The following is a 15,884-nucleotide window of genomic DNA, read 5'->3' as shown; positions in this document are numbered from 1 at the left end:
GACTACTGACGAGGGGATAACCCCGAGGTAGGCTCATCAAGCCTACTCCTCTATACTTTGGTATAGGAAGGAGCGAGAGCTTCCTCAAACTGCGTGCTCCTCCTGGCCGGCTACGAAGTCCTTGCCGACTAGGAACGTAGTCGTCTACTCCCTGGCCGGCTGGCTAGCCGCTAGCCGGCTGAAGGGCAGCTGTCGCATCGATCCCCAGGATGTGACGGGGGCCTTCGATTAAAGGTGAAGGTACCTCAATACGGGTACGATGGAGAAACGCACGCATGGCTACAGTGGCGGCAACTGTACTGCTGACCGACGCCGGCTCCGATCCGTCAACCATGCACGGTACCAGCGCACCACTACCCACTCCATTACCAAACCCGCGCGTGGCTACAGTGGAGGCGGCCGTACCGCTGACCGACGCCGGATGCAGCAAGATGACATCCATCGTACCGCACGCGCCCTGCATGGGGAGGATGCACCTTTCGCATAGGATAGCCGGCGGGTCCCACTATATAACCCCCCGCCCCCTGCATGCAGAGGGTCGGCCATTCTCACATCCACACACACCACATAGGAGAGGTAGATTGCGAGCCGGCTGCTCCTTCTTCCTCCTCCGTCGAACAGCTCAAGGAGCATCCTGTAAACACTTTGGTTCATCAACCACTCCGGCAGGACTAGGGGTATTATCTCCCACGGAGTGCCCCGAACCTGGGTACATCGTGCGTCTTGCATTGCTAGTTATCAATCCCGTTCTCAGAGCCCGCCGGTGTCCCTTCGGTCCCAACCACCCTCGATAAGCCTACCTATGTCATCTGTCGTGAGAAAACGACGACACACCCCCACACGACCAAGATGCATAGCCACCACCACTACCATTATGCCCACCAAAGAGCCTACCATGCAAACCGCCACCCAAGGTCATTGTCCTAGCATAAGACATTTGGCTTCGCTAACCATCCAGATCCCACTACAACAACCATGGTAAGAAGACGGCAAGACACGTCCTTCCATTCCTAGCTTGACAATATCCATCAAATAGGCGCCCACGCCCCCATGGTAGGAAGCGCCTGCACGTGTGTCCCCGCTCAATCCCGATGGACCCGTGGGAGGCACTTCTCAGTGTCGCCGACCGACACTGAGAAAGCCCCGACCATAGTCCACCGGCCTTGGCCTCGGCGAGTTCGCACGACAACGTGTCCATGGCCATCGAACCCATCCATATGATGGTATTGGCGCCATGATGTCTAGTGTCACTCGGGGAGCCTACATGCTGCATATCAGCTTTCCTAATTACGTTGGGGAGCAATGCCACAACGCCCCCATAACAACTGCTCACAACATGTTGTCACCCGTCGTTCGCAGTCCCATCGCCACACGCCCACCCGCACATGCGACGGGACACCGCCAACCGCCTCCGAGAATCCAACCAGATATAGCTAAAATTCCGGGCACCATCGCGCAGCCCTGCCAGCCCGCCACCAAGCATCACAATGCGGCGTGAAACACCAACCTTCAACCTCTACGTTGCAGCCCATGCCCACAGCGACATCAGAACAGAGCTAATGCCACTAACCCACACGAACGAGGCTTCCTCACCAGATATGGCATGGCGACGCCTTCTCGCATGACCAACTTTGAGCAGCCTCCATGACTATGATACATGACAGTGATGTTGACGTCGTGGAGCGTAGAATCATCCTCGTGCCTCGCCTGAAGCACCATGCCCCGTGACGGTCGGCCGAGACCCGCACCACTACCGCTGTTCAAGGGGGAGAAGGAAGCCCTGCGCGCCGCTGATGTAGGCCATGCTTCGACCCATAGCGCATACCTGGCCAATCGGGCCGGCCCAGCCCGGCAAGATCGTAAACGGGCTCGACACGACACGACCCACCCAGGCACGAATATTAGTCAGTCCGTGCCGTGCCGACCCACGTGCGCAGTCTCCAGGTCGAGGCACGACACGTGAGCTAAACGGGCCGGCCTATCGGCACGACACGCACAATTTTAGGTAGTTTTTAGGCCGATCTTAACCTATTGAGCTATTTTATACGTTGTATATATATACAAATATGTAAATAAAAAATACAAATGGGTCGTGTTGTACCGGCTCGCTTGCCCAGCCTTCAGGCCCAGGCATGGCCCAAGGCGGGCTGCGTGCCTGACACAGCCCGTTTAAGTCATGTCGTGTCTGGCCATGACAGGCCGTGCCGGCGGGCTCGCAGGTCGTCTCGTTTAGTTCGGCCCATTTGGCCAAGCGTTCCAACCCGCCCTAGAAAGGCCCGGATCCAATGCACTTCTTTCCCCCAGCTCTTCGAAAAGAAGCCGCAATAGGGTTTGCTCGGCCTTGGCGGCGTCCTCATGGCGGAAGGCGGCCTAAGGGTTAGTTTTTTTGGTGGTTTTTTTGAGCTTCTATTTTTTTAGGGGAAACTGCTTTGCTTTATGAATCAAACGTACGGATTACACGAATAAAACGAGTGTCAAAGGGTTGCAGGAACCAAACATGGCGTCCCTCCCCTAAATGCAAAGCATGTCTAGCTAAACTATGAGCTTCCGTGTTCGAAAGTCATCCTTCGTGAACAAAAGAAATAATCTGAAAATCAGTACTTCCTTCCTTGATTTCTCTGATGATTGGGGTTGTGATGCCATTTGTGCCTGAATGAATATCCTTAACTTCTTGAAGACAGTCCGAAGCGACAGTTATGTTCTGAAGAAGCATGTTCCTGCCCAAAGCTAGGGCCTCACGGCATGCCAAGGTTTCCAATATATTTTGGTCAGTGAGGCCATGGAACACTAATGCAGATGCCCCAAGGTACATTCCTTTCACATCCCGGCAAACAACGCTGATAGCTCCAATGGGAGGGCTGTTACAAATGGCTCCGTCCACGTTGATCTTAGCACATCCAGACGATGGTGGAATCCATCTTCTTGCGTCAGCTGGCCTAGTGATCAGCTGTCTAGTATGCGGTAATGTCGATGTTTTGATTGCTTCAAGCTCTGCAATGTACTTGTTGACAAACAGGTGCGTCGCCAATGGACTTTGGTGGTCCCCTTCGTGAATCAAACGCCTTCGTGTTGTCCAGATCGCCCATAGGGTTACCGTGATTCGGAGTAGTTCCTTTGTTGAGACCGAAGAGAAGATGCTGAAAAGCCATGACTTCGCATCTGGTTCAGCCGTTGCTAGCATATGCTCGAGCAGTTCTGATTCTATCAAAGCCCAAACACAACGTGACATCGTGCAGTTTAGGAGAGAGTGGTGCCATGAGTTGACAGCACCGCAGATTGCACAACACGGAGAGGAGGCCATATTCCGGTGATGTCGAACATCTACCGTAGGAAGTGAAATCTGTGCAAGCCGCTAGAGAAAAACTTTGATCTTGGAAGGCACCTGGACTCGCCATAGTGTATCACATCCCTTCGCCTCCCTGCTGCTGTCGACAGGGCCACCCCGGCCCTCTAGCTAAGCCTTCCACCAAAGCTTTGTTGTTATGAGCATGCGATAACAAGACCTGACCGTGAATACTCCTTGCTTTTCCTGGGACCAAGCCCAATCATCATCATATTGACGGGTGCTCAAAGGAATGTTCAGGATCACTTCTGCATCAATGGGAAGAAAATTTGTGTTTATCAGCTCCTGCCTCCACCTCGCGGAAGTACTGTCAATTAGGTGTGACACAACCACCGGCCGATTGGGGTTGAGACATGCAATTGGCCTCATGGATGCTTCTTTGGGAAGCCAATTCTGGTTCCAATTGTTAGTACTCTTACCGTCTCCGATCCTTCTTACGAGCACCAATTTGAGAATATATTTCCCTTCAACAATGGCCCTCCAAATCTGCGAAGGATTGTTACCAAGTTTAGCCTCCAATAACTCGTTGGTAGGGAAGTATCGTGCTTTCAGTAGCTTAGCACTCAGGATTCCCGGAGATTGCATAATGCGCCATGCTTGTCGAGCTAGGAGGGCGAGATTGAAAAGTTCAATATCTCTAAAACCCAAACCACCTTCATATTTAGGTCACGTCATCACTTCCCACGAGACCCGGCTAGTCTTTCTCTCGCGCTGTTTGCTTCCCCACCAGAACTTGCGTATGATAGAGTTGATATGCAGACATAAGCCTCTTGGTAATTTGAAGCATGCCATTGATAAAACTGGGACAACTTGTGCTACCGATTTTATGAGCACTTCCTTCCCTCCCGATGACAGAATTTTCTCCATCCAACCTTTCACTTTGTTCCACACTCTTCCCTTTAGGTATTTGAAAGCTCCATTTTTGCTGCTACCCACATCCGTCGGCATGCCCAGATACTTTTCACTTAAGCTCTCGTTCTGGACATTAAGAAAATTCTTAATAAGGTCCCTCACCTCGGGTATACATCCCTTACCGAAGAAAACCGAAGATTTGTCGTGGTTAATTTTCTGTCCAGAAGCCTGACAATATGATTCCAACAAAGAAGACACCAAAGTAGCTCCCTCACTACTAGCCCTAAAGAACATTAGGCTGTCATCGGCAAAAAGTAAGTGACTAACCGGTGGAGCCGTCTCTGCCACTTTGATCCCTCTGATAGGCGATGACTCACTCTGACATTTGATGAGGCACGAAAGGCCCTCTACTGCCAACAAAAATAGGTAAGGGGATAACGGGTCTCCTTGTCGAATCCCTTGTGTAGGTATAAATTGATCAAGTTTCTTCCCATTGAATAATACTGAGAATTTTACGGAACTCACCATCCTCATAACCGTGTCTACCCAAACCGGTGCAAACTCTAGTTTGGTCATTATAGCTCGCAAATAATCCCACTCAAGGCGATCATAGCTTTCATCATATCCAGTTTCAAAGCACAAAAACCATTTTCCTTAGACTTGTTGCGCTTCATAAAGTGAAGGCATTCATACCTGAAATAATGTTATTCGTGATTAGCCGTCCTCCAACAAAGGTTGATTGCTCTTCTGATATGATCTCTGGAAGGAAGGTTTTTAATCTGTTTGCCAAAACCTTGGAAGCAATCTTACATATGACATTGCATAGGCTTATAGGACGAAACTACGTGAGAAGCGTGGGGCTAGTTACCTTAGGTATTAGTACCAAAAGAGTATCATTCAATTCATTCACCTCTTCTTCCACTCTCAGGATTTTCAAAATAATCAGTGTGATCTCATCTCCACAGACGTCCCAATGTCTGTGAAAAAAGTGTGCTGGATATCCGTCTAATCCTGGTGCTTTAGTAGGCACCATCTGAAAAAGGGCAGACTTAACCTCCTCCTTTGTATATACCGAACTCATTTTCTCGTTCATCTCCAGGGTAACTTTTTGAGGAACATTTTGTAACACTGCTTCCATGTTCGATGTTCCTTGTGATGTGAATAGGTTACGGTAGAAGTCTGTCACCATGCCTTCCATATCCTCGGCCTTCTCAACTTTCGTTCCATCCTCCCTCAGGAGCGATTTGATCTAATTTTTTCGTCTACGTTTGCTTTCTCGTAGGTGGAAGAATTTGGTGTTCTTGTCCCCCGAAGCAAGCCAAGATAAACATGCCCTCTGACGCCACATTATTTCCTCCCGATGATACAAATCAGCGAGGCGGCCCTTGATTTTAACTTCAATGCGGGTCGGCTCTGCCCGCCCCAAATCAGCTCGAAGATTTGCAAGCTCCACAGTCAAGGTTTTGATCTCTGTTCGGACATTTCCAAAAGTGTTTTTATCCCAACGCTTCAGTCCGTTGGTCATAGCATCAATTTTCAACCGAAGATCGACAACTGTCGTTGCTCATGGTCCCTGCCAGTGTTGCTGAATTTCCTCCTGGAATCCGTCATGAGACTCCCACATCATCCCATACCGAAAGGGTTTGTGCTGTCGTAGTCGACCACTGATCTGAGTCTCCAGCTGAAGTAAGATAGGAATATGATCAGAGGTGGCCGCCACTTTATGCGAGACTTCAGCTTGCGGATAAATACTGCACCATTCGCCGCAAGCCAGTGCTCTATCTAGCCGAACACCAGTATGAGTTTCTCCAGTCACCCTTCGTTCAAAAGTCCACATTGGTCCCGAAAAACCTAGTTCCGTTAGTCCACATACGTCGATAGCGTCCCTGAAACCAAGCACCTATGTCATACTGCGGTGGCTTGCTCCATCATACTCCTCTAGTTTCAGTACTTCGTTGAAGTCCCCGATGCATAACCATGGTCTATCATTCGCTAAGGCTAGAGATCGAAGAAGATCCGAGGTTTTTCCTCTGTCACCAACTCTGGCTTCCCCATAGACGACATTCATTCTCCACTGAGGGACACCTGGTATAGTAACCAGAGCATCAATGTGATAATCAGAGTAACCAAAAGTTTCTAACTTTATTGCATTGTTCCAAAAAATTCCAATTCCACCGCTCCTTCCAGTACTACTAACAGCAAAAGAAGAATCAAAGCCTAATGTGTCTGCTAAACCTTCTACTCGATCCCGAGGGAGTTCAGTTTCCACAATGCAGAACACCAACGGAGCATATTGCCCCGCTAAGCCGCGAAGCTCTCGAACTGTCTTGGGTCTGCCAGCCCCGCGATAGTTCCAGCAGATCAGACTCATTGAGCCCGGCAGTGCTCCTTGAAGGAGCCCGCCAATTCGCTCGGTGAAGTCGTCGTTTTTTAGGGTGACGCTCCCTTCTTCAGTTTCTTCCTGTCTCGTGGAGTGACGTATGCATAAGGAGGCGGCGGTACCTGCCCCGGTACCAGGTTATCTTGTGATGTGGTGCTTTCGTTCTGTTCGTTGCCCCCTACTCAGGCCGACTCCTGCCCCGTAGGTTCAGAGGGAGATCCACATGTGACACCAGAGAGGTCAAGCCTTTTCTTTGCCGAAGATTCAGCAGGAGGTGGTTGTTCCTTCGCTTGTTCCATCGGATCTGTTTTCATGGGGCTCTCAGCTGTATCATCTAGGTTCTCATCGTCACTCATCCCCGCCTCTTGTGAGGACCGTTTCCTGGCTCCAGTAACCGCTCCATTGGTGGTTCTAGCTCCACGTGCTCCCCCTCCTCTCCCACGACGTGCTCCTTTGTTGCGTGAGGGATTGGAGTAATTGTTCTGGTTGAACTGGTTCGATGGAAGGCTTCTTCTGGTCGCAACCATCCACCACCCGTACTCCACCTTGTCAAGACCATGAATACAATTGTCGCACTCTTCCAGTGTGTGCCCCATGATGCCACAAACCTCACACAAGAACATGATTTTTCTCATATTTAACTAACAGCAGTAGAGGCCCTTACCCAGCTGTCCCTTATCCAGCTTATTCTAAAAGCCCAACCAAGTTGTCCCCTACCCAACTTATTCTAAAAGCCCAACCAAAAATATATTTTTAAGCCTACTAGTCAAGTTTTATTTAGTAAACTTCAAAAGATAAATTTGTTTGGGCTTCTAAGGCCCTGTTTGGAACCACAATAGATTATGATAATCTGGATTATGAAGATAGATTATATAATTTGGTTTATAAAAATAATCTAGATGGACATGTTTAAAGATCAGATTATATAAACTGCAATTCAAGTTTTACATTGCATAATGACCTTTCTGCCCTTTTGTTTTTTTAAAGGAAAAGGATGGGGGTGGCACGAATGTAATTATCTCCAACTTTACAAGGATAATGGGTCATTAGTCATCCATAATCTGATTTTAGCTGGGGTAGAGTAGATTGTGAGTTTTTAATAATCTGTTCATCTACTCCATCCGTTCCTAAATATAAGTCTTTGTAGAGATTTCACTAGTGGACTACATACGGATGTATATAGACATATTTTAGAGTGTACATTCAATCATTTTGCTCAGTATGTAGACATCTAGTGAAATCGCTTAAAAGACTTATATTTAGGAACGGATGGAGTAGTTGTTATAATCTACACCATAATTTGTCTTGTTTGGAGATAGAATAGATTACAAAAACTGAATTATATAATCTGAGTGGATCCAAAGAGGGCCTAAGGGGCTGTTTGGTTCCCAACCTAAGGTTGCCACACCTAACCTTAGTCATGTCACAATACTTTAGGCATGTGTTTGGTTCATTGCCACACATATGGCTTGCCACACTTTTATAGGTATATGGTCCACATGTCATAGACTTAATTTTTTGTCAAATCTTGCCACACTTGTGGTGTTCATTTTGTTAGCCACACTTTTTGTGGCAGCCACACTTTGTCTAATGTTAGTTGTGGTAAAGTTAGTGATGAACCAAACATGTCCTAAGTGTTCTCATGGCGGAAGGCGACCTAAGGTTGGAGGAGGTAGACGACAAGAGTGGCTGCTTAGAGCCTTTCTTCTACGACAAGGCCGAGGTTGTGGCCGAAGCTGCGGCGGCGGCGGAGAGGCGGCGGCGGGAGGCCGAGGAGAAGGCGACGGAGGATGCGCGGAAGATGGATGCATTCAGTGGAAGAAAGGAAGCGCATCAGGCCGTCATCGACAGGATCCGCGAGTACGATCCCAAGACGGGGAAAATCTGCTACACCCGATTCTTCAACAAGGACTTCTCTAAATTTGACATCGACGAGGAGTGTAAGTCCGAAATCCAATTCCCCCCGATTCCCCCATGTAATCCATGTTTAATTGCCCCTCCAATGCCATTCTGATTTTTCCTACGGCATGCAGCTCCTCTGGCTCCAATGCGGTACACTCACAAAACTCCATCCACATACGCCAACTCACTCGGAAGACAGGTGTACCATGTGTATGACTCTGTAAACGTCCTCTCAGTGAAGATAGTCTCTTCGGATGTGGGATTCCCGTTAAAGGTGTATGGTACTGTGATTGCCAGAGATCACCTGGATTACAAGTGTGTCTATCTCTACCGTCGCTCTAGAGAGGATTACCAACTCATCAGCTCAGAGGTAGCACACGTTTACTTTGAAGCTGTCATTTCTCATTGTGTGGCGATGACCGCCTTTTTCCTTGATTACTTATGCATGCTATTACTTTATGGGTATTAATGAGTTTACCAGTTTTTTTTGTTTCGGCTCAGGGTATAAATTGTATCGTGTTTTGAAATTGTACGACTACATCACCATATGATCGTGTCTTGGTATTTGTACTTTTGTAGTAATACACAAGGATAGTTAATTAACCATATGCTTGTTGTTTGCACATTTTTATAACTTTATATACAAAATGAAGCATTCGTACAATGCATGGCTATGGTAGGAACAGAGGTTGCAACCTCCAGGTTCGTTATAAAGTTTAGGGACTATTTGATTCGCCAAATTCCAGCAAAGCGGGAATAGAGAAAAACATGCAGGATTGCAATGTCTTGTCCACTCGAATGCTACATGGTTGAATTTGTACGGAAGTATGTTAATATAAACAAAGGGTTCTTTCCAAGAGGTTTGAGTCAATCGAAATATTTAATTTGAATGTATTGCAAAGGAATCAAAAAGTTCCTATGTGATTCAATCCTACAAATCAAACAACCCACATAGGAAAATATCTTAGGATTCTAATGCTCCAAAATTTCTTTGAAAATTCTTTGAAACCAAAAAGGCCCTTAGTAAGATCACAAACAAAAGGAATGGTCATAATATCATAAGAATTTATACTTTGATTCAGGTATTGAGCAGAGTGGAACTGAACATGCTCACATACAATTAGATGCCAGTTTAAACCTTTAAAAAGAGTCTCATACTGGCATGTATGACAACATATTTCTATGCTTATTTAACTACCATTGCATTATCTATATAACAGTACTGTTAATCTGTTATGTGACCTTTTCTCATAGGATCAGTCGTTAACTTTAACTGGCCCAACTCGTGGACTCGTGTTACTAGATGGTATATATATTGAGGTAGATCTTAATATCATCGACGAGCAAGGGAAGAAAGACCCAAAACTTAGCAAGGGACTGTGTACAATCGATGGCATATTGAGGGGAGCGTGGGAAGATAGTCATGTTGGTTGTGCCGACCTTGATAGCAGGCTGAGCAACCTGGAGGTGAAATTTGCAGTGGAGGCTACCTTTGAAATCAGGGTTCTCAATGGAGATTTCTGTGGAGAAATCACAGCTTGCACCTCCAGCATTCAGGATCATCTTGTGCTCCATGATAGCAAAACAGGTGGTGTTATCTGTGATGGTAGTGGAATACTCCAGTTGTGGCGCCGTGTAGTAACTGTTGGCTTAGAGGAGACACTTTTGTTAATGATTGCTACACAGGCTTGTGATGTTTCAACTGCCTCGGCCACACGGACTCTTGTTTTTACTCCAGAAGTCAACGGTTCAACGGAAGGGGAAATCACTGTTGGTGCTGTTACATTTTTCATCAAGGTCAACTGGTCATTTGATTATATCAATGCAAACTTTGATGTGCCTCTACTTAATCGAGCTATGTAATAATGGTCACTAATGTGTCTCCTCTTGGAGCTAAGTAGTGTGTGCGAGAGATGTTACTTGAGTTGTAGATTCTGTTGTCAGTGGTAAATTGACAATGTAGAGGTTGCTAATGTACCTTGTCATGCAACTAAGTTGGTGTCCCGTGACTACTGTCATCTTGTTCGATTTGTGGGTAATGTACCTGTTGTATACTTGACTAGGCAATGCACCTCAAGTTATCTTAATCTAACTAAGTTAATGCACTCCTCAGTTATTTGTGTTGGTGATCCTTTATGCAATGCTATACTTCTGTTTTGGGAGCACAATATTTGTGTGTATCAAGTTCAGTTTTTCTTCTATAGCTATCAATGTTTATTTTTTGAAACAAGGCAAAAGATTTGCCATTTGCATTGATTAAGAAGGAAGGTTAAGAGTTGAGGCCATAGGCCAAATAAGCTATCAATATAATTACTGTCAACGTGTTCTGCACATGTTAATAGCTAAAAGTTGGTTGCTATCTTGTTTTCCGGTGTATTAAGTTTTATTGTTGGGCAATGCTGCGCGCCGGTTCGGCAGGCCGCGTCGTTAGATCTCTATGCAGTAAAAAAAAATTCGATGCAACAAATTTCGTCCATGATGCAGCAATTTTCGTCAACTGTTGTAACATAAATATAGTTGTAGCAAAAAAAATATACGTGATCGTAGCAAAAAAATGAAGCTGATGATGCGTGGTAGCAAAACAAAAAAAAGGGTTGTAGCAAAACAATCCGGTGAACTCGGGTTGCAACTCTGACGAACGTGTATGCAACTTTTTTAATGAACGCTTACAGCAAAAAATGATGCCGTTTGTAGCAAAAATTAACACGGTTGTAGCAAAAGTAAAAAAAATCGATTGTAACGAAAAATCCGACGAACTGGAGTTGCAACCAAACGTATATGCAACTTTTTTTGCTGGACAAATATAGCAAATAAAAACGCTTGTAACAAATATGAACGTTGGTTGCAACAAATTTAGATGAGAAAAAAGTTGCCTGGCTAGTCAGCTGTCTGCACGGGTCGTTCGGCCGGCGCACCGGCCTATTGTTGTGTGCGAGGCCTTTGCATTGCATTTCAATGGTTATGGTTTAGTTTATATTGTGCAAGAGAAAGGGCAGGCGATTGCATGCCTGATTTGCATCATGTCGAATGTGTGGAAGGAAAGGAAATGACGTATTTTCACTAGCATCACAATGGCAGTTATATGCCGCTACCCGCTCCGGTGCTCTCGCTGTCTTCAAAACGGGCATCGTGCCCGTGGCTGCCGACAGAAGTGGTGCCCACTCAGCTCGCTCCAGTGCCTCGTTGTGCCCTCTTCGCCGCTGCCTCGCCGTGTTCCAGCCGTCCTTCAAGAGCCAGTGCCGCGCTTCGGCACGGGCAAGGGCTGGCCACTGTCTCAGCCGTCTCTGCTGGTACCCACGCAAGTTGACCGCGTTGCCGGCATGCCTCGCTTGGGAGACCCTGCGTCCAGGGCAGAGAAGGACCTCGTGGTCGTCCCTGCAACTCCGGAGATGCAGACAGAGTCTGCCCTTCTCGTCACCAACGCTGCTGTCGCCTGGTTCGAGGGCGACATGGACGACAACTCCTGTGAAGCCGTGGCCGCTGTTGTCGCTGCCGTGGTCAGGGCTCGCTAGGCCGACGTGAACGTCGTTCGCCACTACCCCGAGCAGCTCCTCATCAGGTTCATGTACCAGCACCACTGCGCTCTCGCCATTGACCATGATGATCTCCCCTGCTGCGGCTCCAAGCTCTTCGTCCGTGCTTGGCTGCTTGAGGCCCATGCGGAGAATGAAGACATGATGCACCATGTGCGACTGTGCATTGAAGGGGTGCCGGTCCACGCCTGGAACGACTACGTCGCCACCTTCGTCAACGGACGTGGGTGCTCCTTGGACTACATTGAGCAACGCTCCTTGCACCGCGAGGACACGCGTTTCTCGACGCTTTGGGCGTGGACGGCAAACCCGAGCTCCATTCCAAAGGTCAAATGGCTGACGCTGTCGGCCCGTGGGCACCGTCGCAATGGCCGTCGTGGGCTTCGCCACCGCGTGCTGGTGCACCTCGACCTCCACGAAGACCACTCAAAGGCAAGAGATGACGACGAGAACCCGCCACCACCGGACGTCTACGAGCATACTTGGTACGACAAGTATATCGATGGCACAGCCCCACGCCGGGATCGTAGGGGTGACCTTGGCCGCGAAGAGCGTCGTCCCGACCGACGCGACGACGAGGGTGACCGTGATGGTCCGTGCAGATGTGGCGCTGCTCGCCAAGGGGAGGGCTGGCGTGACAGAGTTCACCAGTCTCTCTCTCGAAACTTGCGGGACCGTCAGCGCCAGGATGAGCCTGTGCCCCTCAGCTCGGGCGTGGTCGCGGTGCAGACGAGGGGGCGCAGCCCGGTCCGTCATGCATCGCCTCACGCTAACCGTCAACGTTCAAGAGACAATCTCGCACCACCGGCTTCGTCGACCTCCGTTCAACCGAGTGCCCCTGGCTCCAAGCGCGGAGTCGTGGCCCCATCGCCGTCTTCAGCTGGGGCGCGCGCCTCTCTGGCAATCTGCTCTCCAGCGGCCCTCGTCAGGCCTTTGCCGTCTCTAACGCCGGAACGCCCTCCTAGCTTTGACGGCTGCGAGGGGTGCCAAGTGCACCATGTGCAGGACACGGCTTTGTCTGCGCCAACCAACACCGACCCACTGTTCCGGATGATGCAGCAACCTCTCCTCACCTTGCCTGTAGCCCCCCTGCTCGTCTGACTCGGCTTTGCAAAACCATGGCCGGGGTTGACATCATCGGGGATGGCGGTGGCGGCCTCTCCCTCAGGCGTAGAAGCGTGAGGCTGCGCAAAGGTGTTCGTAGCAAGGGGGTCTGAGCGGCCAAGGAGGGTGAGCTGCTCGTGTGCCACAGCCTTGGCATAGTGCAGGACGGAGAGGATATCACGGACCGAGCGCTGGATGAGCTTGCAACTAGGTTCAAGGAGCAACTCCCCATGGATGTGATGGCGGCGCTGCGAGCTCCCTTCAAGGTAGATGATGGCAACACGCGGGAGATGGAGGGCGCCCTACTCATTGATACGTCCATTTTACATCATGCTTTCATGTTGATATTTATCGTTTTTTGGACTGTTATTACACTTCATGGTACAATACTTATGCCTTTTCTCTCTTATTTTGCAAGGTTTACATGAAGAGGGAGAATACCGGCAGCTGGAGTTCTGGCCTGAAAAAGGAGCGAAATTGAGATACCTATTCTGCGCAACTCCAAAAGCCGTGAAAATCAACGAGGATTTATTTTGGATTTTATAAAAAATACTGGGTCGAAGAAGTACCAGAGGGGTGCCAGCAGGAGGCCACAAGCCTGCTAGGAGCGGCCTCCCCCCTGGCCACGCCTATGGGGCTTGTGGGCTCCCAGCTGGCCCTCTGACTCCCCTCTTTTGCTACAAGAAGGGTTTCATTCCAAAAAAAATTAAGAGGAGGCTTTCGGGAGGAATCGCCGCCGCCACGAGGCGGAACTTGAGCAGAACCAATCTAGAGCTCCGACAGGACGGTCTTGCCGGGGAAACTTCCCTCCGGAGAGGGAAATCGTCGCCATCGTCATCACCAACACTCCTCTCATCGGAGGGGACTCATCACCATCAACATATTCATCAGCACCATCTCATATCCAAACCCTAGTTCATCTCTTGTAACCAATCTCCGTCTCACGACTCCGATTGGTACTCGTAAGGTTGCTAGTAGTGTTAATTACTCTTTGTAGTTGATGCTAGTTGGATTACTTGGTGGAAGATTATATGTTCAGATCCTTGATGCTACTCATTACCTCTCTGGTCATGAATATGATTATGCTTTGTGAGTAGTTACTTTTGTTTCTGAGGGCATGGGATAAGTCTTGCTATAAGTAGTCATGTGAATTTGGTATTCGTTCGATATTTTGATGTGTTGTATGTTGTTTTTCCTCTAGTGGTGTTATGTGAATGTTGACTACATAACACTTTACCATTATTTGGGCCTAGAGGAAGGCATTGGGAAGTAGTAAGTAGATGATGGGTTGCTAGAGTGACACAAGCTTAAACCCTAGTTTATGCGTTGCTTCGTAAGGGCCTGATTTGGATCCACTAGTCTAATGTTACGATTAGACTTTGTCTTAATTCTTCTTTCGTAGTTGCGGATGCTTGTGAGATGGGTTAATCATAAGTGGGATGCTTGTCCAAGTAAGGGCAGTACCCAAGCGTCGGTCCACCCACATATAAAACTATCAAAGTAACGAACGTGAATCATATGAACATGATGAAAACTAGCTTGACAGAAATTCCCATGTGTCCTCGGGAGCGCTTTACCTCCTATAAGAGTTTGCCCAGGCTTGTCCCTTGCTACAAAAGGATTGGGCCACTTTTCTGCACCTTTGCTACTTGCTACTTGTCACTTGCTACTTGCTACGAATCATCTTATCACACAACTACTTGTTACCGATAATTTCAGTGATTGCACAGATTACCTTGCTGAAAACCACTTGTCAGATCCTTCTGCTCCTCGTTGGGTTGGACACTCTTACTTATCGAAAGGACTACGATAGATCCCCTATACTTGTGGGTCATCAAGACTCTTTTCTGGTGCCGTTGCCGGGGAGGTGAAGCGCCTTTGGTAAGTGGAATTTGGTAAGGAAACATTTATATAGTGTGCTGAAATTTATTTATCACTTGTTGCTATGGAAACTAATCCTTTGAGGGGCTTGTTCGGGGTATATTGACCTCGAACGGAAGCACAAGGAGTTGCTCCTCAACCTGCTGCACCTACTGAAAATATTTGCTATGAATTTCCTTCAGGTATGCTTGAGAAACTGCTGGCTAATCCTTTTACACGAGATGGAACATCACATCCAGACTTGCATCTAATCTATGTAGATGAAGTTTGTAGTTTATTTAAGCTTGCAGGTTTGCCCGAGGATGAGGTCAAGAATAAGGTCTTTCCCTTATCTTTGAGGGATAAGGCGTTGACATGGTATAGGCTATGTGATGATACTAGATCATGGAACTACAATCGGTTGAAATTGGAATTTCATCAAAAGTTTTATCCTATGCATCTAGTACATCGTGATCGGAATTATATTTATAATTTTTGGCCTCGTGACAGCGAAAACATCTCTCAAGCTTGGGGAGGCTTAAATCAATGTTATATTCATGCCCCAACCATGAGCTCTCGAGAGAAATTATCATTCAGAACTTCTATGCTCGGCTTTCTCATGATGATTGCACCATGCTTGACACTTCTTGTACCGGTTCTTTTATGAAGAGAGATATTGACTTCAAATGGAATTTATTGGAAATAATTAAATGCAACTTTGACGATTGGGAGCTTGATGAAGGTAAGGAGTCAGGTATTTGATTGCGCTAAATCCTTTGTTGAAACAAATACCTTTTGTGATTTTAGCGCTAAGTATGGACTTGACTCTGAGATAGTAGCTTCTTTGTGTGAATCATTTGCTGCTCATATTGATCTCCCCAAAGAGAAGTGGTTTAAATATCATCCTCCC

The 15,884-nt window shown here is 47.7% G+C and overlaps 2 protein-coding genes across 2 annotated transcripts; both read left to right on the top strand.

The window, feature by feature from the left end:
- Positions 1 to 8,217: 8,217 nt before the first annotated feature.
- LOC123427453 lies at positions 8,218 to 8,946 on the top strand. The gene is made up of 2 exons (XM_045111505.1): positions 8,218 to 8,515; positions 8,609 to 8,946. Exons 1-2 carry the CDS (start codon positions 8,218 to 8,220, stop codon positions 8,944 to 8,946), a joined length of 636 nt encoding a protein of 211 aa, XP_044967440.1.
- Positions 8,947 to 9,140: 194 nt separating this feature from the next.
- On the top strand, positions 9,141 to 10,477 carry LOC123427452. Its single transcript, XM_045111504.1, has 2 exons — positions 9,141 to 9,179; positions 9,732 to 10,477. The coding sequence occupies exons 1-2, from the start codon at positions 9,141 to 9,143 to the stop codon at positions 10,338 to 10,340; spliced, it is 648 nt and encodes a 215-aa protein (XP_044967439.1). The 3' UTR covers positions 10,341 to 10,477.
- Positions 10,478 to 15,884: the final 5,407 nt, after the last annotated feature.

Source organism: Hordeum vulgare, chromosome 2H (genome assembly GCF_904849725.1).
Source record: "Hordeum vulgare subsp. vulgare chromosome 2H, MorexV3_pseudomolecules_assembly, whole genome shotgun sequence".
Taxonomy (NCBI): domain Eukaryota; kingdom Viridiplantae; phylum Streptophyta; class Magnoliopsida; order Poales; family Poaceae; genus Hordeum; species Hordeum vulgare.
The sequence above is the reverse complement of the archived record's forward strand: the minus strand, read 5'-3'. Positions and strand labels throughout refer to the sequence as shown.

What these genes read in the sequence shown, in the direction of transcription:
- LOC123427452 (XM_045111504.1), top strand. Translation starts at nt 9,141, where the DNA reads ATGCATGGCTATGGTAGGAACAGAGGTTGCAACCTCCAG. An exon ending in ACAGAGGTTGCAACCTCCAG is followed by an intron (nt 9,180 to 9,731) that starts GTTCGTTATAAA and finishes CTTTTCTCATAG; the next exon opens with GATCAGTCGTTAACTTTAAC.
- LOC123427453 (XM_045111505.1), top strand. Translation starts at nt 8,218, where the DNA reads ATGGCGGAAGGCGACCTAAGGTTGGAGGAGGTAGACGACAAGAGTGGC. An exon ending in ATTTGACATCGACGAGGAGT is followed by an intron (nt 8,516 to 8,608) that starts GTAAGTCCGAAA and finishes TACGGCATGCAG; the next exon opens with CTCCTCTGGCTCCAATGCGG.